The 24,529-nt window shown below is 44.7% G+C and overlaps 2 protein-coding genes across 2 annotated transcripts; one reads left to right on the top strand and one right to left on the bottom strand.

The window, feature by feature from the left end:
* Positions 1-95: 95 nt before the first annotated feature.
* LOC105497330 (zinc finger protein 534) lies at positions 96-21,567 on the bottom strand. The gene is made up of 6 exons (XM_071086123.1): positions 21,483-21,567; positions 13,753-13,872; positions 8,837-8,923; positions 5,290-5,455; positions 4,498-4,626; positions 96-2,949 (listed from the first exon to the last, which is right to left on the bottom strand). Exons 3-6 carry the CDS (start codon positions 8,897-8,899, stop codon positions 1,565-1,567), a joined length of 1,743 nt encoding a protein of 580 aa, XP_070942224.1. The 5' UTR covers positions 8,900-8,923; positions 13,753-13,872; positions 21,483-21,567; the 3' UTR covers positions 96-1,564.
* Positions 19,440-24,083, top strand: LOC105496814 (developmental pluripotency-associated 5 protein-like). Its single transcript, XM_071086210.1, has 2 exons — positions 19,440-19,486; positions 23,750-24,083. Exons 1-2 carry the CDS (start codon positions 19,440-19,442, stop codon positions 24,081-24,083), a joined length of 381 nt encoding a protein of 126 aa, XP_070942311.1.
* The last annotated feature ends 446 nt before the right edge of the window (positions 24,084-24,529 follow it).

Genomic DNA, 24,529 nt, shown 5'->3' with positions numbered 1-24,529 from the left:
AAGATAAACAGTAAGATCTGAACACCCTCTAAATACTCTGCCATATTCATTACATTTGTAATGCTTCCTTCCAGTATGAATTCTTTTTTTTGGGGGGGGGGGGGACGGAATCACACTGTCACACAGGCTGGAGTGTAGTAGCACATTCTTGGCTCACTGCAAACTCCGTCTCCCGGGTTTATGTGATTCTCCTGCCTCAGCCTCCTGAGTAGCTGGGATTACAGGCACCCACCACCACACCTGACTAATTTTTTTGTTTTTAGTAGTGATGGGGTTTCAACATGTCGGTCAGACTGGTCTCAAACTCCTGACCTCAACTGATCCATCTGCCTTGGCCTCCCAAAGGGATTACAGGCATGAGCAACTGCACCCAGCCTCCAGTATGAATTCTTTGATGTACAAGGAGTGAATTGTGACTTTGACCTTGTCACATTCATTACATTTAAAAGTTATCTCTGCAGTATGAATTTTCCAATGTTGTGCCAGGTGTGCATTTTATTTGAAGATGTCACATTCATTTGTAAGGTTTCTCTCCAGTGTGGATTCTAAGATAGTTTACAAGGTGTATATTTTAAGTGAAGACCTTGCTACACTTGTTACATGTTTACAGTCGATCACCAGCGTGAATTCTCTTGATGAGAGGTCAGGGGAAACATAAGCCTGGAGACCTTCATGTATTCTTTACATTTGTAAGGTTTCCTTCTAGTATGGATTAACAGATGGATAGAGACGCCTGATTTCGTAAGAAATTCTTTGCCATATTTATTACTTTTGTAAGGCTTCACCAATTTTTTTTTTTTTTTTTTGCTCCTCTTGCCCAGGTTGGAGTGCAATGGTGCGATCTTGGCTCACCACAACCTCGGCCTCCTGGGTTCAAGCAATTCTGCCTCAGCCTCCCAAGTAGCTGGAATCACAGGTGCCTGCCACTTCAGCCAACTAATTTTGTATTTTTAGTAGGGAAAGGATTTCTCCATGTTGGTCAGGCTGGTCTCGAACTTCCGACCTCAGGTGATCCGGCCCAGCCTCCCAAAGTACTGGGATTAAAGGCATGAGCCACCACGCCTGACAGCTTCACTAAATTTTTTTTTCTCTCTCTTTTTGAGACGGAGTTTCACTCTGTTGCCTAGGCTGGAGTACAGTGGCTCACTCGGCTCACTGCAGGCTCGACCTCCCAGGTTCATGCCATTCTCCTGCCTCAGCCTCCCAAGTTGCTGGGACTACAGGCACCTGCCACCATAGCCAGCTAATTTTTTTTTTTTTTTTTTTTTTAGTAGAGACAGGGTTTCACCATGTTAGCAAGGATGGTCTTGATCTCCTGACCCCATCATCCACCAACCTTGGACTCCCAAAGTAATGGGCATACAGGTGTAAGCCACTGTGCCCTGCCAGCTTCACTAAATTTTTAAGGTTTCTCTCTGGTATGAATTCTCCAATGTTGTACCAGGATTCAGTTTTTACTAAAGACCTTAACACACTCATTACAACTGTATGTCTTCTTTCCAGTATGAATATTCCTATGCTGTGCAAGGTGTGAATTCTGACTGAAGACCTTGCTACATTCATTTCATTTATAAAGCTTCTCTCCAGTATGAATTTTCCTATGTCGTGAAAGGTGTGAATTCCTACTGAAGACCTTGCCACATTCATTACAACTGTAAGCCTTCTCTCCAGTATGAATATTCCTATGTTGTGTAAGGTGTGAATTCTGACTGAAGACCTTGCCACATTCATTACATTTGTAAAGCTTCTCTCCAGTATGAATTTTTCTATGTCGTGCAAGGTGTGAATTCTGACGGAAGACCTTGCCACATTCGTTACATTTGCAAGGCTTCTCTCCAGTATGAATTCTAGAGTGATAAGTTAGGGAAGACTTGTGCCCGAAGACCTTGCCACACTCTATACATTCATAAGGTTTCTCTCCAGTATGGATTAGAAAATGGGCAGTGAGATCTGAATACTGTCTAAATGCTTTGCCACATTTATTACATTTGCAAGGCTTCTCCCCAGTATGAATTTTCCTATGTCGTGCAAGGCGTGAATTGCCAATAAAGACCTTGCCACACTCATTACATTTGTAAGGTTTCTCTCCAGTATGAACTTTCCAATGCCTTACAAGGAATGCAATTCGACTAAAGCCCTTGCCACATTCCTTACATTTGTATGGTCTCTGTGTAGTATGAATTGTCCGATGAATGGTTGGGGAACACTTGTGACTGAAGACCTTGCCACGTTCCTTACAATCATAAGGTTTCTCTCCAGTATGGATTAAAAGAGGAGCAGTAAGACTGGAACACACATTAAATGCTCTGCCACATTCACTACATTTGTAAGGCTTCTCTCCAGTATTAATTTTCCTATGTTGTGCAAGGTAGGCATGGTGACTAAAGACTTTGTCACATTCATTGCAATTGTAAGGTTTCTCTCCAGTATGAATTTTCTGATGTTGTGCAAGGTATGAATTCTGATTGAAGACCTTGCCACATTCATTACATTTGTAAGGCTTCTCTCCAGTATGGATTCCTTGATGTTGTGCAAGGTTTGAATTGCTACTAAACATCTCGCCACAGTCACTTTGTTTGTAAGGTACATCTGCAATATGGATTACTTGATGGTTAATAAGGCTTGAAGATGCTCTGAAGACTTTGCCATGCTCTTTACATCCATAAGGTTTTCCCCTAATGTGTATTTTCTGTTCTTGTGGGAGTATTGTAGAAAAAACAAAATCATTTTTGTAGTTATTACAAATATGGGTTTTGACATTGGAAAAATGTATTTGAACTGGTAAAACTGAAGAATTGTCACTGATAGATTTTTCAACATGCTTACATCCATAAACATTCCTTACAGCTTGAAGTGGCTGCCATTCAGCCAGATGTAACTCAAGAGTTAATCCATGTTGATTTTTAAGTGGCTTATTTCCTGCATTGCTTCCCAATTTAGAACTCTTCTCTAGAAAAGCAAGAAAACATTGGAACTTAATCCATGATTCTGGCATGTTTAAAGTCTGACAGAAAACAAGATTCTGGATCACTTGACTCAGACATTGAAAGTATCAGCATACTTTGCTTTTATTGAGATGGAGTCTCACACTGTCACCCAGGCCAGAGTGCAATGGTGTGATCTTAGCTCACTACAACCTCTGCCTCCTGGGTTTAAGCAATTCTACCTCCCGAGTAGCTGGGATTACAGGTGGCTGCCACCACGCCTGGCTAACTTTATGTATTTTAGTAGAGACGGGGTTTCACTATGTTGGTCAGGCTGGTCTCAAACTCCTGACTCGTGATCCACCTGCCTCAGCCTCCCAAAGTGCTGGGATTACAGGCATGAGCCACCGTGCCCGGCCAGTATCAGCATACTTTGTATAACATGTTGGTACTGCAGAAAACACAAGGGAGTGAGGTGATGTACTGGAGCATCTGGAATCTGCAGGAGTCAGGGGAACTATGGGAGAGCTTGAGAGAGATTATAAGCAGACAAATAAAAGAGAAACTAACAGCTTCTGTGAAAAAGCAGGGATAAGTCTCTTAAGGAAAATAAGATATTTAAGAGCAGCAGTGTAGACATTTGTAATACTACTTTCACAAAGTCAGGAAAGATATAGCCCAGAAAAGAATCGAGTGTTCATATACCCTTACAAGAAGGTCTCCCACAGCACATTATAAAAAATAACTGAAAAAAGTGGTTGTTTTCCCAAACCTAAACCAAAAACTACTATAAAGGCCTATGAAAAGATGAGAAAATATGGCTTAAAGAATAACAAATAAATATATAAATAAATAAAACTCCAGATACAAAAATAAAAGATAACAGAGACAGAAAATTAAATAAAATGAGAAAAATAATACGTGAAAAGAATGAGGATAACAAACATGGGAAATCATTAAAAACAAGAGAACAGGCTAGGCGCAGTGGCTCAAGCCTGTAATCCCAGCACTTTGGGAGGCCGAGACAGGTGGATCACGAGGTCAGGAGATCGAGACCATCCTGGCTAACCTGGTGAAACCCCATCTCTACTAAAAAATACAAAAAACTAGCCTGGCGTGGTGGCGGGCGCCTGTAGTCCCAGCTACTCGGGAGGCTGAGGCAGGAGAATGGCGTGAGTGAACCCGGGAGGCAGAGCTTGCAGTGAGCTGAGATCGCACCACTGCACTCCAGCCTGGGCGACCAAGCAAGACTCCGTCTCAAAAAAAAAAAAAAAAAAACAAAGACAATTGTCGTTCACAACTCAAAGGATTTCAACTTTGGTTTTCCCACAGAATTCTCCCACTTGCAGTTTCCCAAACACTATGTAATAGTGTGGCTTTGCAGAGTATAGTGGCTCAAGCCTGTAATCCCAACATTTTGGAAGACCAGCCAGAAGGATCATCCCTAAGTCCAGGAGTTTAAGGCTGCTGTGAGCTATGATTGCCACTGCACTCTAGCATAGATGACAAAGTGAGACCCTGTCTCAAAAAACAAAAATTATGGGGCCTCCACTCTGCCCACCCGAATTCTCACCTGTTTTCACACCTTTGATGTACTCCCTGCCATTTGGATTGTTTGCTACTTTCACATCACTCTGCAGAGTCCAGGGATCTCTCTTTTGCTCCAAAATGGAGATAACACTCAGGTCAGGAAGACAGATTCCTATTTATAAAAAGAAAGAATAAATGCGTGCTGTGGCATCTCCGAAGTCCAAGCCCTATATTTAGGTAAGAGAGAGCCTATTACAAATTAATCAAGAATATTTCACAAATTCATCCACTGACTGCCACCTTCTGAATGCTGAGGGAACATTGTAACATGTAGACATCAAGCCCCCTTTCAAGAACTACTGAATCAAAAGCACAGGGGTATAAAACAGGGAACTGAATAATTATTAAGTCTGTCATAAGGTTTCATGCTTACTTCAGCAGTGGTGCCACCAATGACGAATCATGAAGGAAGCAGAATATCTGAAGAAAGGGGACTTTTTTTTTTTTTTTTGAGACAGAGTCTCACTCTGTCGCCCAGGCTTGAGTGCAGTGGCATGATCTCAGCTCACTGCAGCCCCTGCCTCCCAGGTTCAAGCAATTCTTCTGCTTCAGCCTCCCGAGTGGCTGGGACTACAGGCATGTACCACCATGCCTGACTAATCTTTGTATTTTTAGTAGGGATGGGGTTTCACCATGTTGATCAGGCTGGTGTAAGGGGACATTTCAAGTCCAGAAAGGATAATGCTTTTCATTTCTCAGTCAACAGGTTTCAATCTCAGTCAAGCAATGCAGGGGCTCCCAAGAGACAGACAAGAGAAAATGCAAAAAGATATACCAGAGCAGATCCAGGCTTCTGGAGGAACATTATCCTCACCTAGGGAGATCAGGTTCCTGTAGTTCTCTAACATCACATCCCTGTATAAAGCTTTCTGCCCAGGGTTCAGGCATTTCCACTCCTCCTGAGAGAATTCTATGGCCACATCCCTGAATAACAATTGTCCCTAAAAGGAAATCCACATTTCAAAAACAGGATATGGAGAGAGTACTTATCTTCAAAGAGAATGAGAAGATAGTTGGAAGGATTGACTGCATTGAAGTGAGCATTGTGACAAATCCACATTAACATATTCTTGAGTTAGTTATGTGTCTGTGATTGTGTTTTATTACACTTTTCCATAAGAAGTGGTGACGTTCTGGCCGGGCGCGGTGGCTCACGCCTGTAATCCCAGCACTTTGGGAGGCCGAGGCAGGCGGATCACGAGGTCAGGAGATCGAGACCATCGGTGAAACCCCGTCTCTACTAAAAATGCAAAAAATTAGCCGGGCGAGGCGGCGGGCGCCTGTAGTCCCAGCTACTCGGGAGGCTGAGGCAGGAGAATGGCGTAAACCCGGGAGGCGGAGCTTGCAGTGAGCCGAGATCGCGCCATTGCACTCCAGCCTGGGCGACTAAGCGAGACTCTTTGTCTCAAAAAAAAAAAAAAGAAGTGGTGACGTTCTTTAAATCAGAGTACATGTTTCATTTTGTGGATAATACAAGTAATACAAACAAAAAATTAAACCAGGGTTATCTCTACAGAAATGTTAGGTATTATTGCCGGGCGCGGTGGCTCACGCCTGTAATCTCAGCACTTTGGGAGACAGAGGCGGGTGGATCATGAGGTCGAGATCAAGACCATCCCGGCCACACGGTGCAACCCCATCTCTACTAAATACAAAAAATTAGCCAGGCGTGGTGGGGGGCGCCTATAGTCTCAGCTACTCAGGAGGCTGAGGCAGGAGAATGGCGTGAATCCAGGAGATGGAGCTCGCAGTGAGCCGAGAATGCACCACTGTACTCCAGCTTCCACAACAGAGCGAGACTCCATCTCAAAAAAAAAAAAAAAAAAAAAGAAAAGAAAAGAAAAAGAGGCCGGGCGCGGTGGCTCAAGCCTGTAATCCCAGCACTTTGGGAGGCCGAGACGGGCGGATCACGAGGTCAGGAGATCGAGACCATCCTGGTTAACACGGTGAAACCCCGTCTCTACTAAAAAATACAAAAAACTAGCCAGCCGAGGTGGCGGACGCCTGTAGTCCCAGCTACTCGGGAGGCGGAGGCAGGAGAATGGCGAGAACCCGGGAGGCGGAGCTTGCAGTGAGCTGAGATCCGGCCACTGCACTCCAGCCTGGGTGACAGCGCGAGACTCCGTCTCAAAAAAAAAAAAAAAAAAAAAAAAAAAAAAAAAAAAAAGAAAAAGAAATGTGAGGTATTATTTTTGACACATCTAGTGATATTTAGTATCTACCTGAGATACAAGTGTGTCTTCAGAGATGACAATGTCTACAGTGCTCTTTCTCTTTTTGAGATAGGATCTTACTCTGTTTCCCAGACTGGAATGCAGGGGTGTGATATCGACTCACTGAAACCCCCGCCTCCCAGGCTCAAGTAATCCTCTAACCTCAGCCTCCCAAGTAGCAGGGACTACAGGCTCACACCACTATGCCCAGCTAATTTTTGTATGTTTTGTAGAGACAGAGTCTCATCAGGTTGTCCAAGCTGGTCTCAAACCCCTAAGCTCAAGCAATCCTCCCACCTCAGCCTACAAAAATGCTGGGATTACAGGCATGAGCTACCACATCCGACCTATAGTGGTTTTTAAAAATGGTCAAAATCTGGGCCGTGGGTGGTGACTCACGCCTGTAATCCCAGCACTTTGGGAGGCCGAAGCAGGTGGATCAGGAGCTCAGGAGTTCAAGACCAGCCTGGTCAACATGGTGAAACCCCATCTCTACTAAAAATACAAAAAATTAGCTGGGCATGGAGTTGTGCACCTCTAATCCCAGCTACTCAGGAGGCTGAGGCAGGAGAATGGCTTGAACGTGGGAGGCAGAGGTTGCAGTGAGCCGAGACTGTGCCATTGCACGCCAGCCTGGGTGACAGGGTGAGACCCTGTCTCAAAAAAAATAAAATATAATAAAATTTTAAAATGGCCAAAATCTGAAAACTGTGATGCTAACAGTAGCAATGGCTGAATAGAACACTTCCCATGTGATAGGCACTATTCTAAATGATTTACATGAACTAACTGGTATAGCAACAAAAGCCAATGAAAGAATGATCTGTTCCTATCTTACTGAAGAGACAACTCTTTCACATGCACGCTAGCTTGCCCCAGGTGTGAGGGCTGAAACAGCAGAGTAAGCACCAGATTCCAGGTCTCTGAGCATGAGAATCAAACCTAAAGAACCAAACAGTTAAGTAACAGATCAGCATCAATTGACAATTACCTAATTCACTAAATTCAAAACAACTTCAAGGATTAAAAACATGGAATTGCCGGCCGGGCGCGGTGGCTCAAGCCTGTAATCCCAGCACTTTGGGAGGCTGAGACGGGCGGATCACGAAGTCAGGGGATCGAGACCATCCTGGCTAACCCGGTGAAACCCCGTCTCTACTAAAAATACAAAAAACTAGCCGGGTGAGGTGGTGGGCGCCTGTAGTCCCAACTACTCGGGAGGCTGAGGCAGGAGAATGGCGTGAACCCGGGAGGCGGAGCTTGCAGTGAGCTGAGATCCCGCCACTGCACTCCAGCCTGGGCGGCAGAGCGAGACTCGGTCTCAAAAAAAAAAAACAAAAAACAAAAAACATGGAATTGCCTAAAAGTTCATCATATGTGCATATATATAATAGATATCCCCATAATACATTACTATAAGATTCTTTTAGCCATTGCCTCATTAACATAATGTAGAAAAATTTGAATATCCTGATGAATAGATATAATTTCAACTGATAAAAATATATATAAAATTATGACATGCTATTTATAAAACACTATAGGCTTGCTCATCTGTGCATTCATGCAAACATATCACATGTACACACTTATATATACTAACACTCATATACATTAGTACACATATACTAATGTGTATGTGTAGTATGTGTAGTACACATATACTAATGGCTGAGATCACAAAACCACACTCCAGCCTGGGCAACAGAGTGAGACTCTGTCTCAAAAAAAAAAAAAAAAAAAAAAAGGAATTCCACATGCAGCTTCTCTAATCCTAGTCCACAGAACACTCTCAGTGCATCCAGATGTGGCCCCTGAACAATCCCTGCTGCCCAACAGTACTGACACCACAGGGCCCTCATCCCATCTCCTTCCATGTCTGGATGTGAGCCCCTTGCAGGTCCATGCCCAGTGGGACCTCTTCCCAAGTTCATGTCACTGGGTAATAGGCAACTGGAATCTTAAGTGGAAGTGAAAGGAACTGGAAGAAGCCATGGGTAAGTGCAATGAAATGAGTCAGGCAGGATCCTTCAGAGTCAGAGATTGGCAACTCCAAGGCCTGGCATTTCAGGAAGAAACAGAGACAGAAGAATCCACTGAGAATATTACCTTACATGAGTGAGGGCCATTCCTGACTTCTTTTCTTTCCTCTTCTGAGTTGCTTCCTTGCATAATATGTCTCTTTGAAAGTGAATCCTAATATCAAAAATAATGCTGTTTAGGGCTTAGAATCAACACACCTACTTCCTGTGCCATAGCCTCACGTGTGGGGAAAAGAAAGAGATCAGCCTGTTACTGTGTCTATATAGAAAGAAGTAGACATAAGAGACTCCATTTTGTTCTGTATTTGAGATGCTGTTAATCTGTGACCCTACCCCCAACCTTGTCCTTGCAAGAGACATGCGCTGTGGTAACTCAAGGTTTAATGGATTTTGGGCTGTGCAGGATGTGTCTTTGTTAAACAAGTACCTGAAGGCAGCTTGCTGGTTAAAAGTCATCACCATTCTCTTAATTTCAACTACCCAGGGACCTCTGCCTAGGAAAGCTAGGTATTGTCCAAGGTTTCTCCCCATGTGATAGGCTGAAACAATGCTGCTGAAAGGTTTATGGAGATGTTTGCATATGCATCTCAAGGCACAGCATTTTCCTTTAAACTTATTCATGTCACAGAGATTTTTGTTCAAATGTCTTACTGCTGATTTCCTCCCTACAATGATCCTATTGTCCAGCCGCTCCCTTATTTTTAAGATGGTAAAGATAATTATCAATAAATACTAAGGGAACTCAGAGACCGGTGCTGGCGTGGGTCCTCTGTAAGCTGAGCGCCCATCCCCTGGGCCCACTTTTTCTTTCTCTATACTTTGTCTCTGAGTCTCATTTCTTTTGTCAAGTCTCTGGTTCCACCTAACGAGAAACACCCACAGGTGTGGAGGGGCAGGCCACCCCTTCATCTGGTGCCCAACATGGGAGCTTTTCTCTAAGGTGAAGGTACGCTGGAGCGTGGTCATTGAGGACAAGTCGCCAAGAGACTCCTGAGTACGTCTACAGTCAGCCTTGCAGTAAGCTTGTGCGCTCGGAAGAACCTAGGGTAACAATGGGGCAAACTAAAAGTAAATATGCCTCTTATCGCAGCTTTATTAAAATTCTCTTAAAAAGAGGGGGAGTTGGCCGGGCGCGGTGGCTCAAGCCTGTAATCCCAGCACTTTGGGAGGCCGAGACGGGTGGATCACGAGGTCAGGAGATCGAGACCATCCTGGCTAACACCGTGAAACCCCGTCTCCACTAAAAAATACAAAAAACTAGCCGGGCAAAGTGGCGGGCGCCTGTAGTCCCAGCTACTCGGGAGGCTGAGGCAGGAGAATGGCGTGAACCTGGGAGGCGGAGCTTGCAGTGAGCTGAGATCCGGCCACGGCACTCCAGCCTGGGCAACAGAGCAAGACTCCGTCTCAAAAAAAAAAAAAAAAGAGGGGGAGTTAAAGTCTCTACCAAAAATCTAATTACGCTATTTCAAACAATAGAACAGTTTTGTCCATGGTTTCCAGAACAGGGAACTTTAGATCTAAAAGACTGGGAAAAAATTGGCAAAGAATTGAAACAAGCAAGTAGGGAAGGTAAAATCATCCCACTTACAGTGTGGAATGATTGGGTCATTATTAAAGTAGCTTTAGAACCGTTGCAAACAGAAGATAGCGTTCCAGTTTCTGATGTCCCTAAAAGCTGTGCAGTAGATTGTGAAAAAGAGGCAGGGATAGAATCCCGGAAAGGAAAGTTCACACTGTAAATGTGTATCAGAGCCGGTAATGGCTTGGTCAATGCAAAATGTTTATGATAATCAATTACAGGAGGTAGTATATCCTGAGACGTTAAAATTAGAAGAAAAAGGTCCAGAATTAGCAGAGCCATCACAGTCTAAACCACGATGGCCAACTCCTCTTACAGCAGCTCAGATGCCTGTAACTTTACAACCTCAAATGCAGGTTAAACAAGTACAAACTGCAAAAGAAGATCAAATAGAAAAAGATAGAGTCTCTGTCATGGCAATGCCAATCCATATACAGTGTCCACAATATCAGCCAGTAGAAAATAAGACCCAGCCGCCAGTAGCCTATCAATACTGGCCGCCAGCCGAACTGCAGTATCGGCAGCCCCCAGAAAATCCGTATGGACAGCCAGGAACATTTCCAGTGCCACAGGGCAGGGCGCCATATCCTCAGCCGCCCACCATGAGACTTAATCCTACAGCACCGCCTAGTACACAGGGTAGTGCGTTACATAAAATTATTGATGAGGCAAGAAAACAAGGAGATATTGAGGCGTGGCAATTCCCGGTAATATTAGAAGCAAGACCACCTGGAGAAGAGGCCCAAGAGGGAGAGCCTCCTGTAACTGAAGCCAGGTATCAGTCCTTTTCTATAAAAATGCTAAAAGAAATGAAAGAGGGAGTAAAACAGTATGGACCCAACTCTCCTTACATGAGAACATTATTAGATTCCATTGCTCATGGACATAGACTCGTTCCTTATGATTGGGAGATTCTGACAAAATCCTCACTCTCACCCTCTCAATTTTTACAATTTAAGACTTGGTGGATTGATGGGGCACAAGTACAGGTCCGAAGAAATAGGACTGCCAATCCTCCAATTAACATAGATGCAGATCAACTATTAGGAATAGGTCAAAATTGGAGCACTGTTGTCCAACAAGTAATAATGCCAAATGAGGCCATTTAAGGCCCTGGGAGAAAATCCAAGACCCAGGAACTGCCTGCCCCTCCTTTAATACAATAAGACAAGGCTCTAAAGAGCCCTACCCTGATTTTGTAGCAAGACTTCAAGATGCTGCTCAAAAGTCAATTACGGATGAGAATGCCCGTAAGGTCATAGTGGAGTTGATGGCCTATGAAAACGCCAATCCTGAGTGTCAGTCAGCCATTAAGCCATTAAAAGGAAGGGTTCCCACAGGATCAGATGTAATCTCAGAGTATGTTAAAGCCTTCGATGGAACTGGAGGAGCTATGCATAAAGCTATGCTTATGGCTCAAGCAATCACAGGAGTTGCTTCAGGAGGACAAGTTAGAGCATTTGGGGGAAAATGTTATAATTGTGGTCAAATTGGTCATCTAAAAAAGAATTGTCGGCCGGGCGCGGTGGCTCAAGCCTGTAATCCCAGCACTTTGGGAGGCCGAGACGGGCGGATCACGAGGTCAGGAGATCGAGACCATCCTGGCTGACACTGTGAAACCCCGTCTCTACTAAAAACTACAAAAAACTAGCCAGGCGAGGTGGCGGGCGCCTGTAGTCCCAGCTACTCGGGAGGCTGAGGCAGGAGAATGGCGTGAACCCGGGAAGCGGAGCTTGCAGTGAGCCGAGATCACGCCACTGCACTCCAGCCTGGGTGGCAGAGCGAGACTCCGTCTCAAAAAAAAAAAAAAAAAAAAAAAAGAATTGTCTAGTCTCAAATAAACAAAATGTAACTACTCAAGCTACTACCACAACAGATAAAGAGCCACCTGGCCTATATCCAAGATGTAAAAAGGGAAAACATTGGGGTCATCAATGTCATTCTAAATTTGATAAAAATGGGCAACCACTGTCAGGAAACGAGAGGAGGGGCCGGCCTCAGGCCCTGCAACAAACTGGGGCATTCCAAATTCAGCCCTTTGTTCCTCAGGGTTTTCAGGAACAACAACCCCCACTGTCACAAGTGTCTCAGGGAATAAGCCAGTTATCACAATACAGCAATTATCCCCCGCCACAAGCGGCAATGCAGCGGTAGATTTATGCACCATCCAAGCAGTCTGCTTCCAGGGGAGCCTCCTCGAAAAATCCCCACAGGGGTATACGGCCCATTGCCTGAGGGGACTGTAGGACTAATCTTAGGAAGATCAAGTTTAAATCTAAAGGGAGTTCAAATTCATACTGATGTGGTTGATTCAGACTGTAAAGGCGAAATTCAATTGGTTATTAGTTCCTCAATTCCTTGGAGTGCCAGCCCAGGAGACAGGATCGCTCAATTATTACTCCTACCATATATTAAAGTTGGAAACAGTAAGATAAGAAGAACAGGAGGGTTTGGAAGCACTGATCCGGCAGGAAAGGCTGCATATTGGGCAAGTCAGGTCTCTGAGAGCAGACCTGTGTGTAAGGCCATTATTCAAGGAAAACAGTTTGAAGGGTTGGTAGACACTGGAGCAGATACCTCTGTCATTGCTTTAAATCAGTGGCCAAAAAATTGGCCTAAACAAAAGAGTGTTACAAGACTTGTCGGTGTAGGCACAGCTTCAGAAGTGTATGAAAGTACAATGATTTTACATTGTTTAGGACCAGATAATCAAGAAAGTACTGTTCAGCCAATGATTACTTCAATTCCTGTTAATCTATGGGGTCGAGATTTATTACAACAATGGGGTGTGGAAATCATTATGCCCGCTCCATTAAACAGCCCCACAAGTCAAAAAATCATGACTAAGATGGGATATATACCAGGAAAGGGATTAGGAAAAAATGAAAATGGCATTAAAGTCCCAATTGAGACTGGAAAAAATCAAGAAAGAAAAGGAATAGGGTATCCTTTTTAGGGGCGGCCACTGTAGAGCCTCCTAAACCCATTCCATTAACTAGGAAAACAGAAAAACCCGTATGGGTAAATCAGTGGCCGCTACCGAAGCAAAAACTGGAGGTTTTACATTTATTAACAAAGGAACAATTAGAAAAGGGACACATTGAGCCTTCATTCTCGCCCTGGAATTCTCCTGTATTTGTAATTCAGAAAAAAAAAATCAGGCAAATGGCGTATGTTAATGGACTTAAGAGCCGTAAATGCTGTAATTCAACCCATGGGGCCTCTTCAACCCGGATTGCCCTCTCTGGCCATGATCCCAAAAGACTGGCCTTTAATTATAATTGATCTAAAGAATTGCTTTTTTACCATTCCTCTGGCAGAGCAAGATTGTGAAAAATTTGCCTTTACTATACCAGCCATAAATAATAAAGAACCAGTCACCAGGTTTCAGTGGAAAGTATTACCTCAGGGATTGCTTAATAGTCCAACTATTTGTCAAACTTTCGTAGGTCAAGTCCTTCAACCAGTTAGAGACAAGTTTTCAGACTGTTATATCATTCACTATGTTGATGATATTTTGTGTGCTGCAAAAACAAGAGACAAATTAATTGACTGTAACACATTTCTGCACGCAGAGGTTGTCAGTGCAGGACTAACAATAGCATCTGATAAGATCCAAACCTCTGCTCCTTTTCATTATTTAGGGATGCAGATAGAAAAATAGAAAAATTAAGCCACAAAAAATAGAAATAAGAAAAGACACATTAAAAACATTGAATGACTTTCAAAAATTGTTAGGCGATATTAATTGGATTCAGCCAACTCTAGGCATTCCTACTTATGCCATGTCAAATTTGTTCTCTATCCTAAGAGGAGATCCAGACTTAAATAGTAAAAGAACATTAACCCCAGAGGCAACAAAAGAAATTAAATTAGTGGAAGAAAAAATTCAGTCAGCGCAAATAAGTAGAATAGATCCCTTAGACCCCCTCCAACTTTTGATTTTTGCTACTACACATTCTTCAACAGGCACCATTGTTCAAAATACTGATCTTGTGGAGTGGTCATTCGTTCCTCACAGTACAATTAAGACTTTTACATTGTACTTGGATCAAAGAGCTACATTAATTGGTCAGGCAAGATTACGAATAATAAAATTGTGTGGAAATGACCCAGACAAAATAGTTGTTCCTTTAAACAGGGAACAAGTTAGACAAGCCTTTATCGATTCTGGTGCATGGCAGACTGATCTTGCTGATTTTGTGGGAATTATTGATAACCATTACCCAAAAACAAAAATCTTCCAGTTTTTAAAACTGACTACTTGGATTTTACCTAAAATTACCAGACATGAACCTTTAGAAAATGCCCTGATAGTATTTACTGACAGTTCCAGCAATGGAAAAGCAGCTTACACAGCGCCAAAAGAGCGAGTAATCAAAACTCAATCTCAATCAGTTCAAAGGGCAGAGTTGGTTGCAGTCATTACAGTGTTACAAGATTTTAATCAACCTGTTAATATTATATCAGATTCTGCATATGTAGTACAGGCTACAAGGGATGTTGAGACAGCTCTAATTAAATATAGCATGGATGATCAGTTAAACCAGCTGTTCAATTTATTACAACAAACTGTAAGAAAAAGGAATTTCCCATTTTGTATTACTCATATTCGAGCACACACTAATTTACCAGGACCTTTAACTAAATTAAAGCAAATGAACAAGGTGACTTACTGGTATCCTCTGCATTCATAAAAGCCTGAGAACTTCATGCTTTGACTCATGTAAATGCAGCAGGGTTAAAAAACAAATTTGATGTCACATGGAAACAGGCAAAAGATATTGTACAACACTGCACCCAGTGTCAAGTACTACACCTGCCCACTCAAGAGGCAGGAGTTAGTCCCAGAGGTCTGCGTCCTAATGCATTGTGGCAAATGGATGTTACCCATGTACCTTCATTTGGAAAATTATCATATGTTCATGTAACAGTTGATACTTATTCACATTTCTTTTTTTTTTTTTTTGAGACAGAGTCTAGCTCTGTTGCCCAGGCTGGAGTGCAATGGCCGGATCTCAGCTCACTGCAAGCCCCGCCTCCCGGGTTCACGCCATTCTCCTGCCTCAGCCTCCCGAGTAGCTGGGACTACAGGCGCCCGCCACCTCGCCCGGCTAATTTTTTTTGTATTTTAGTAGAGACGGGGTTTCACCGTGTTAGCCAGGATGGTCTCGATCTCCTGACCTCGTGATCCGCCCGTCTCGGCCTCCCAAAGTGCTGGGATTACAGGCTTGAGCCACCGCGCCCGGCCATTTATTCACATTTCATATGGGCAACCTGCCAGACAGGAGAAAGTACTTCCCATGTTAAAAAACATTTATTATCTTGTTTTGCTGTAATGGGAGTTCCAGAAAAAAATTAAAACTGACAATGGACCAGGTTATTATAGTAAAGCTTTCCAAAAATTCTTAAATCAGTGGAATATTACACATACAACAGGAATTCCTTATAATTCCCAAGGACAGGCCATATTTGAAAGAACTAATAGAACACTCAAAACTCAGTTAGTTAAACAAAAAGAAGGGGGAGACAGTAAAGAGTGTACCACTCCTCAGATGCAGCTTAATCTAGCACTCTATACTTCAAATTTTTTAAACATTTATAGAAATCAGACTACTACTTCTGCAGAAAAACATCTTACTGGTAAAAAGAACAGCCCACATGAAGGAAAACTGATTGGTGGAAAGACAACAAAAATAAGACATGGGAAATAGGGAAGGTGATAACCTGGGGAAGAGGTTTTGCTTGTGTTTCACCAGGAGAAAATCAGCTTCCTGTTTGGATACCCACTAGACATTTGAAGTTCTACAATGAACCCATCAGAGATGCAAAGAAAAGCGCCTCCACGGAGACTGAAACACTGCAATCAAGCACCATTGACTCGCAAGATGAACCAAGTGGTGATATCAGAAGAACGGATGAAGTCGCCACGCACCAAGAAGGCGGCGCTGCCAACCTAGGCACAGTTAAAGAAGCTGACACCGTTAGCTGGAAAAAGCCTAGCTAGCACAAAGGTGACACAAACCCCAGAAAAAATGCTGCTTACAGCTTTAATGATTGTATCAACGGTGGTAAGTCTCCCCATGCCTGCAGGAGCAGCTGCAGCTAATTATACCTACTGGGCCTATGTGCCCTTCCCGCCCTTAATTCGGGCCGTTACATGGATGGAGAATCCTATTGAAGTATATGTTAATAATAGTGTGTGGGTTCCTGGTCCCACAGATGATCGTTGCCCTGCCAAACCGGAGGAAGAACGAATAATGATAAATATTTCCATTGGGTATCGTTATCCTCCTATTTGCCTAGGGAGAGCACCAGGATGTTTAACGCCTGCTATTCAAAATTGGTTGGTAGAAGTACCTACTGTCAGTCCCACCAGTAGATTTACTTATCACATGGTAAGCGGAATGTCACTCAAACCACAGGTAAACTATTTACAAGACTTTTCAGTCACAGCTACAGCCGCTGTGACAGGAGTTACATTGCACTCTTCTGTTCAGACAGTAAGCTTTGTTGACAATTGACAAAAGAATTCCACAAGGTTGTGGAATTCACAATCTGGTATCGATCAAAAATTGGCAAATCAAATTAATGATCTTAGACAAACAGTCATTTGGATGGGAGATAGGCTTATGAGCTTAGAACATCGTTTCCAGTTACAGTGTGACTGGAATACGTCAGATTTTCGTATTACACCCCAAGTTTATAATGAGTCTAAACATCACTGGGACATGGTTAGATGCCATCTACAGGGAAGAGAAGATAATCTCACTTTGGATATTTCTAAATTAAAAGAACAAATTTTTGAAGCCTCTCAAGGTCACTTAAATATTGTGCCTGGAGCTGAGGCATTAGATCAAGTGGCAAAACATCTTTATGGATTAAACCCCACGACTTGGATTCAGTCTATTGGGAACTCTACTGCGTAAATTTTGGAATTATGTGTCTCTGTTTAATCGGCTTGTTTTTAGTGTGCCAGACCAGTCGAAGAATCCTGCGTCAAAATCGAGAGAACGAACAAGCCTTCATCGCCATGGCACATTTATATAGAGGAAAAGGGAAAGAGAATGTTGCGGGAAGTCAGGGACCTTGAACGCAGGGACTGGCTGAAGCCACGGCAGAAAAACATAAAATGTGAAGATTTCATGGACATTTAATAGTTCTCCAAAATTAATACTTTTGTAATTTCTTATGTATGCCTTTACTTAGGTCTCTTAATTCTATCATCTTCTTTGTAAGCTGAGGAGGATATATGTCACCTCAGGACCCTGTGATGATTGCCTTAACTGCACAAATGGTATGTGGAGCATGTGTGTTTGAACAATATGAAATCTGGGCATCTTGAAAAAAGAATAAGATAACAGTGATGTTCAGGAAACAAGGGAGGTAACCTTGAACTGGCCGCCGGACGGAACAGAGCCATATTTCTTCTCTTTTCTTATGCAAATAGGAGAAATATCGCTGAATTCTTTTTCTCAGCAAGGAACATCCCTGAGAAAGAGAATGCGCTCTGAGGGTAGGCCTATAAACGACCCCCTTGGAAGCGTGCCACCTTTTACGGTTGAAGCCCAAGGGATGAAATAAGCCCCAGCCTCCTATAGCGCTCCCAGGCTTCTTAGGATGAGGAAATTCCCACCTAATAAATTTTGGTCAGACAGGTTGTCTGCTCTCAAACCCTGTTTCCTGATAAAATGTTATCAATGACTATGCATGCCCAAAATTTCATTTTTAATTTTAATTTTAACACCATCCTGTGATCTCATCCTGCCTCCACTTGTTTTGTGATATTTTATTAGTTTGTGAAGTATGTGATCTCTGTGTTGATACCAAAAACTGAGGCAATTGCAGGAGTTGCTGATGGCCTCGCAAATCTTAACACTGTCACTTCGTTTAAGACCATCTAAAGTACTGCTGTTGTAAATTTCATATTAATCCTTGTGTGCCTGTTCTGTCTGCTGTTAGTAGGCAGGTATACCCAACAGTTGCAAAGAGACAGTGACCAACGAGAACGAGCCATGATGACAATGGTGGTTTTGTTGAAAAGAAAAGGGGGAAATGTGGGGAAAAGAAGGAGATCAGCCTGTCACTGTGTCTATATAGAAAGAAGTAGACCTGGCCGGGCGCGGTGGCTCAAGCCTGTAATCCCAGCACTTTGGGAGGCCGAGGCGGGCGGATCACGAGGTCAGGAGATCGAGACCATCCTGGCTAACACGGTGAAACCCCGTCTCTACTAAAAAATACAAAAAACTAGCTGGGCGAGGTGGCGGGCGCCTGTAGTCCCAGCTACTCGGGAGGCTGAGGCAGGAGAATGGCGTAAACCCGGGAGGTGGAGCTTGCAGTGAGCCGAGATCGCGCCACTGCACTCCAGCCTGGGTGACAGAGCCAGACTCCGTTTCAAAAAAAAAAAAAAAAAAAAGAAAGAAGTAGACCTAAGAGATTCCATTTTGTTCTGTATTTGAGATGCTGTTAATCTGTGACCCTACCCCCAACCTTGTTCTTGCAAGAGACAAGTGCTGTGGTGACTCAAAGTTTAATGGATTTTGGGCTGTGCAGGATGTGTCTTTGTTAAACAAGTGCCTGAAGGCAGCTTGCTGGTTAAAAGTCATCACCATTCTCTTAAGGCCAAAGGTCGCAGGGACCTCTGCCTAGGAAAGCTAGGTATTGTCCAAGGTTTCTCCCCATGTGATAGGCTGAAACAATGCTGCTGAAAGATTTATGGAGATGTTTGCATATGCATCTCAAGGCACAGCATTTTCCTTTAAACTTATTCATGTCACAGAGATTTTTGTTCATAAATCTTACTGCTGATTTCCTCCCTACAATGATCCTATTGTCCAGCCACTCCCTTATCTTTAAGATGGTAAAGATAATTATCAATAAATACTAAGGGAACTCAGAGACCGGTGCCGGCGTGGGTCCTCTGTAAGCTGAGCGCCGGTCCCCTGGGCCCACTTTTTCTTTCTCTATACTTTGTCTCTGTGTCTCATTTCTTTTCTCAAGTCTCTCGTTCCACCTAACAACAAACACCCACCCACAGGTGTGGAGGGGCAGGCCACCCCTTCATCCACAAAAAGGGAAGACCTCACCCTTGATGGTCCTCTGCTGCCCACTGTTGATCTCCTACAGGAAAATCAACAAGTAAGTTTTTGACTCCCTTCCTCAAAACTCTCTCCTCTCTTGGTGAGCAACACACACGCTGCAGCAGTGTGGAGCTGGGCTGGACTAAGCTCCCCTTAAAAGCACAGACTTGGCCAGGCGCCATGACTCACACCTGTAATCCTAGCACTTTGGGAGGCCGAGGCAGGCAGACCATGAGACCAGCCTGGCCAACATAGGGAAACCCCCATCTCTACTAAAGATACAAAAAATTAGCTGGGTGTGGTGGCACGGGCCTGTAATCCCAGCTACTCGGGAAGCTGAGGCAGGAGAATCCCTTGAACTTAGGAGGCAGAGGTTGCAGTGAGCTGAGATCGCACCATTGCACTCCAGCCTGGGCGACAGGGTGAAACTCCGTCTTAAAAAAAGAAAAAGAAAAAAAGAGGCCAGGCGCGGTGGCTCACACATGTAATCCCAGCACTTTGGGAGGCCAAGGCGGGTGGATCACGAGGACAGGAGTTCAAGACCAGCCTGGCCAAGATGGTGAAACCCCGTCTCTCCTAAAAATACAAAACTTAGCTGGGAATGGTGCCAGGCACCTGTAATCCCAGCTCCTCGGGAGGCTGAGGCAGGAGAATTGCTTGAATCCCAGCGGCAGTGGTTGTAGTGAGCCAAGATTGTGACTCTGCACTCCAGCCTAGGCGACAGAGTGCAACTCCATCTCGGAAAAAAAAAGCACTGACTTAATCATCCTGACCAAACCTCATACAGAGCACACGCCCCTCAGCCCTCTGTGGATCACAGCGCTCAATTCTAGATACAGAATATAGTAGAATCCTTTTATCGGTGTGCACTATGTTCCAAGAGCTCCAGTGGATGCCTGAAACCTCCATCAGTACTGAATCCTATTAATTCCACTTAAAGACTCCATGTTACAGCTTCTCACTGGCATATCCAAATTGTCAGCATCAATACTCATGTGCGTGGAGGGCATTGTTAAGCGGGGGGAAAAAAAGATTACATAAAAAAAAAACACACTGAGATACTATAAAGGTGGATCTCATCAAAAAGAAGACTATTGGCCAGGTGCGGTGGCTCATGTCTGTAATCCCAGCACTTCAGGAGGATGAGGCAGGCAGATCACCTGAGGTCGGGAGTTGGAGACCAGTCTGGCCAGCATGGTGAAACCTCACCTCTACTAAAAATTCAAAATTAGAGAGGCATGTTGGTGCATGCCAGTAATCCCAGCTACTCGGGAGGCCGAGGCGGGAGAATCCCTTGACTCAGGGAGGCGCAGGTTGCAGTGAGCTGAGATCACGCCATCGCACTCCAGCCTGGGCAACAAGAGCAAACCTCAGACTCAAAAAAAAAAAAAGACTATTGGCCGGGCGCGGTGGCTCAAGCCTGTAATCCTAGCACTTTGGGAGGCCGAGACGGGCGGATCACGAGGTCAGGAGATCGAGACCATCCTGGCTAACACGATGAAACCCCGTCTCTACCAAAAAATACAAAAAACTAGCCGGGCGAGGTGGCGGGCGCCTGTAGTCCCAGCTACTCGGGAGGCTGAGGCAGGAGAATGGCGGGAACCCGGAAGGCGGAGCTTGCAGTGAGCTGAGATCCGGCCACTGCACTCCAGCCTGAAGGCAGAGCGAGACTCCGTCTCAAAAAAAAAAAAAAAAAAAAAGACTATTAAGTGAATAACGAGCAGATAGAGTCTAAAGTCAGCCCTTGGTATCTCTGGGGTCCACATCAATGGATTCAACCAACTACAGACTGAAATAATTACCAAAAAAATGGAAAAAAAAATAGCAAAGTGCTGGGATTACAGGCGTGAGCCACCGCGCCCGGCCCCGAAGCCTCCAATCGGTTTTAAGACGCAGGGAAGCGACCTCCAGACTCTCCAGAGGACGCCTGAATTTACTCGGAATGGATGGAGCTGTGCCGGGACTTCAAGGTCTGCATAAACCCTCAGATCGCGGGTGTAGAAGCACAGAGGAACTGGGCAGCCTAAATTTAATCTAGACAAAGACAAACTCACGCGGGGAGGCTAGACGGTCTTTCCACGCAATCGGCTGCCGGGTCTACAGGAAAAAGCGCATGAAATGTCCACTCTACGATCTCGACTTCCGGGTCTGCAGGCAATTGCGCGCGCATCCTACAGGCGGGGCCGGGAGCCGAGGGCGGGGCAGGGACAGGGCGGGGCAGGGACAGGGCGGGGCAGGGACAGGGCGGGCCCAGGACGGGGCCTGTGCTACTGTCAGCCTGACTCTGCGATCCTGTCTTAGGGTTTTGGAAGCGAGATCTGCTCAGCAGTCTGGAAACTGATATTGCTGGGGCAGAGCAAAATCGGTTGGTGATTAGATCCAGGAGAATTCCTGCTATTAAAATAAAGTTTAAGTCCCAGGTACTCTGGAAGCAGAGAGAGAAGAGAGAGTGAAAAGAATGCGAAAAGAAAGACAAGGCCGGGCGCGGTGGCTCACAGAATAGAAATACTTTTCATTTACATTCCCCATTCACTCCAGAGGGTGAGGTCAACCCTGTGCTCAATTCCAGAAACTTTCCCAGGGACACTACTTTGGGCTTAGAGGACTAAGGCCAGTGTGAAGTTAGGTCAACAACTCTTTCTTTTTAAAAAAAGCCAATAACTGTTAAAAATAGGTATAAATTATTTAGTTTAAGACTTTTTTTTTTTTTTTTTTTTGAAGACAGGGTCTCACTCTGACACCCAGGCTGGAGTGCAGTGGCACAATCATAGCTCACTACAACCTTGACTTCCTGGGGTCATGGTCGCCTCCTACCTTAGCCTCCCAAGTAGCTGGAAGTACAGGCCTGTGACATTGGACTGTGCTAATTTTTTAGTTTTATATCATTATTACTTTGTAGAGATGGAGTCTCACTTTGTTGCCCAGCCAGGTGTCCAAGTTCTGACCTCAAGTGATCCTTCTGTCTACACTCCCAAAGTACTCAAATTATAGGCATGAGTCACTGTGCACAGGAGGTAAGAATCCCACATCAGGACCTCAAGTATTATTGAAATACAAATACATAAGACCCACAAGCAGGACTATTGGCTGGAGACAGTGGGGTCACCTGAAGAAAATTTATTTGACCTGAATAGCAACTCCTCACCTAGGTCACTGGGATCCTGGACTATGGCACTGCTCCAGGCAGGCCTGGTTATCCTGCTTGAGACAGCTATACTCTTGAGCCTAGTGAAATGCAACTGGCTGTACCTCAATGATGTTGCACCGAGATTCTGCCAGTCAACGTATTACTTCAGTCTCCTGAGACCAGCCTCTTCTTCCAGATCCAGGAAGGTCAGTGCAGACGTGAATGGACTAGCTTTATTAAAGGGGATACTGAGTTGGTGGGGAGACTGCAAGACAGCACTCAAGTGGGGTTGAACTGGCCCAGTTGCGTCTGACTTCTCACTTGTAGTTCAAAAGAATGAATACAGAATGTTCTAGAAAAGCAACATCCTGAGAGGAAGGACAGGATCCTGTACACCCTGACCAGAGAAGGGCAGGATCTGTTCCAGTCCCCCCAGAACAGGATGCCCTTCATTGTTTTAGGCAAACGCACCATACATCCCTGGAGCATGAAACTTGGGCTGGGCTGCCTTCCAGCCTCCCTCAGCTGTGATGCAAGTGGAGCACACACAGAGACTGAATCTGCACTGGGTGGTTTTCCTGAACCTTCGGGAGCAGCATGCACGAACCCCAGGCATCTGTTGTCCCTTGCTGCCAATCTATAAGTAAGAAATTCACAGGCCGGGCGCGGTGGCTCAAGCCTGTAATCCCAGCACTTTGGGAGGCCGAGGCGGGTGGATCACGAGGTCAGGAGATCGAGACTATCCTGGCTAACATGGTGAAACCCCGTCTCTACTAAAAATACAAAAAACTAGCCGGGCGTGGTGGCGGGCGCCTGTAGTCTCAGCTACTTGGGAGGCTGAGGCGGGAGAATGGCGTGAACCCGGGAGGCGGAGCTTGCAGTGAGCCGAGATCACGCCACTGCACTCCAGCCTGGGAGACACAGCGAGACTCCGTCTCAAAAAAAAAAAAAAAAAAAAAAAAAAAAAAGAAATTCACTTCCTGTAACTTACTGTGTGTGCACGGCAAGATTTCTCACTCAACTCAAACACATTGGTAACCAGTGTGCAGTGAACCTGCTTCACAAGCAAGGTTGTGGAGAAATTGTAATCTTCATACATTTGGTGGGAATTGAAAATTCTGATGAACGCTTACGCCCGGTTCGCGCAGGAGCATAGTTTTTGTTGTGAGGGTTACAAGGTGGGAACAATCCCAGACGTAGAAATACCCTGCCATGGGTGAAACTTCCTGAGGATTTGAAAGATCCAGAGGTGCTCCTGGTCCAGATGCGGCTGCTGGAAGCCATGTTCGGCCCGGACGGATCTCAAATCCCTTACATCGAGCAGGTGAGCAAGATCATGCTCATGCGGAAGGCTCTGGAGTCTTCAGACCTCACCGAGGTTGTCGTTTACGGCTTCTATTTGTGCAAGTGCCGGACCAAGTGGATGCTCCAGTCCATGACTGAGTGGCATTGCCAGCACCAGGAGCGAGGGATGCTCAAACTTGCGGAAAGCATGACTGCGGTTGAACTAGGCCCTTGGGTGAAGTGAGTCAGCTTCCAGCCAATGCAAAGAAGGCCAAGATGTAGAGATCAGGTTGTGGCCAGAGCTGGAATGGTAACTCCAGCTTGGTTTAAACTCTGCTCCAGCCTGATGAATTAAAATTAAAAAAAAAAACACTGGGTGCCATGGCTCATGCCTGTTATCCAGCACTTTGGGAGGCTGAGGCAGGTGGATCACCTGAGGTTGGGAGCTTGGGAGCAGCCTGAACAACATAGAGAAACCCCGTCTACTAAAAATAAAAAAAAAAATTAGCTGGGTGTGGTGGTGCATGCCTGTAATCCCAGCTACTTGGGAGGCTGAGGTAGGAAAATCACTACAACCTGGGAGGCAGAGGTGAGCCAAGATGTGCCATTGCACTCCAGCCTGAGCAACAAGAGCAAAACTATCTCTCAAAAAGAAAGACGAAAGAAAGAAAGAAAGAAAGAAAGAAAGAA

This window comes from Macaca nemestrina, chromosome 20 (assembly GCF_043159975.1).
Source record: "Macaca nemestrina isolate mMacNem1 chromosome 20, mMacNem.hap1, whole genome shotgun sequence".
In the NCBI taxonomy this organism is placed as follows: Eukaryota; Metazoa; Chordata; class Mammalia; order Primates; family Cercopithecidae; genus Macaca; species Macaca nemestrina.
Note: the sequence above shows the minus strand (reverse complement) of the source record. Positions and strands in the feature narration are given on the sequence as shown.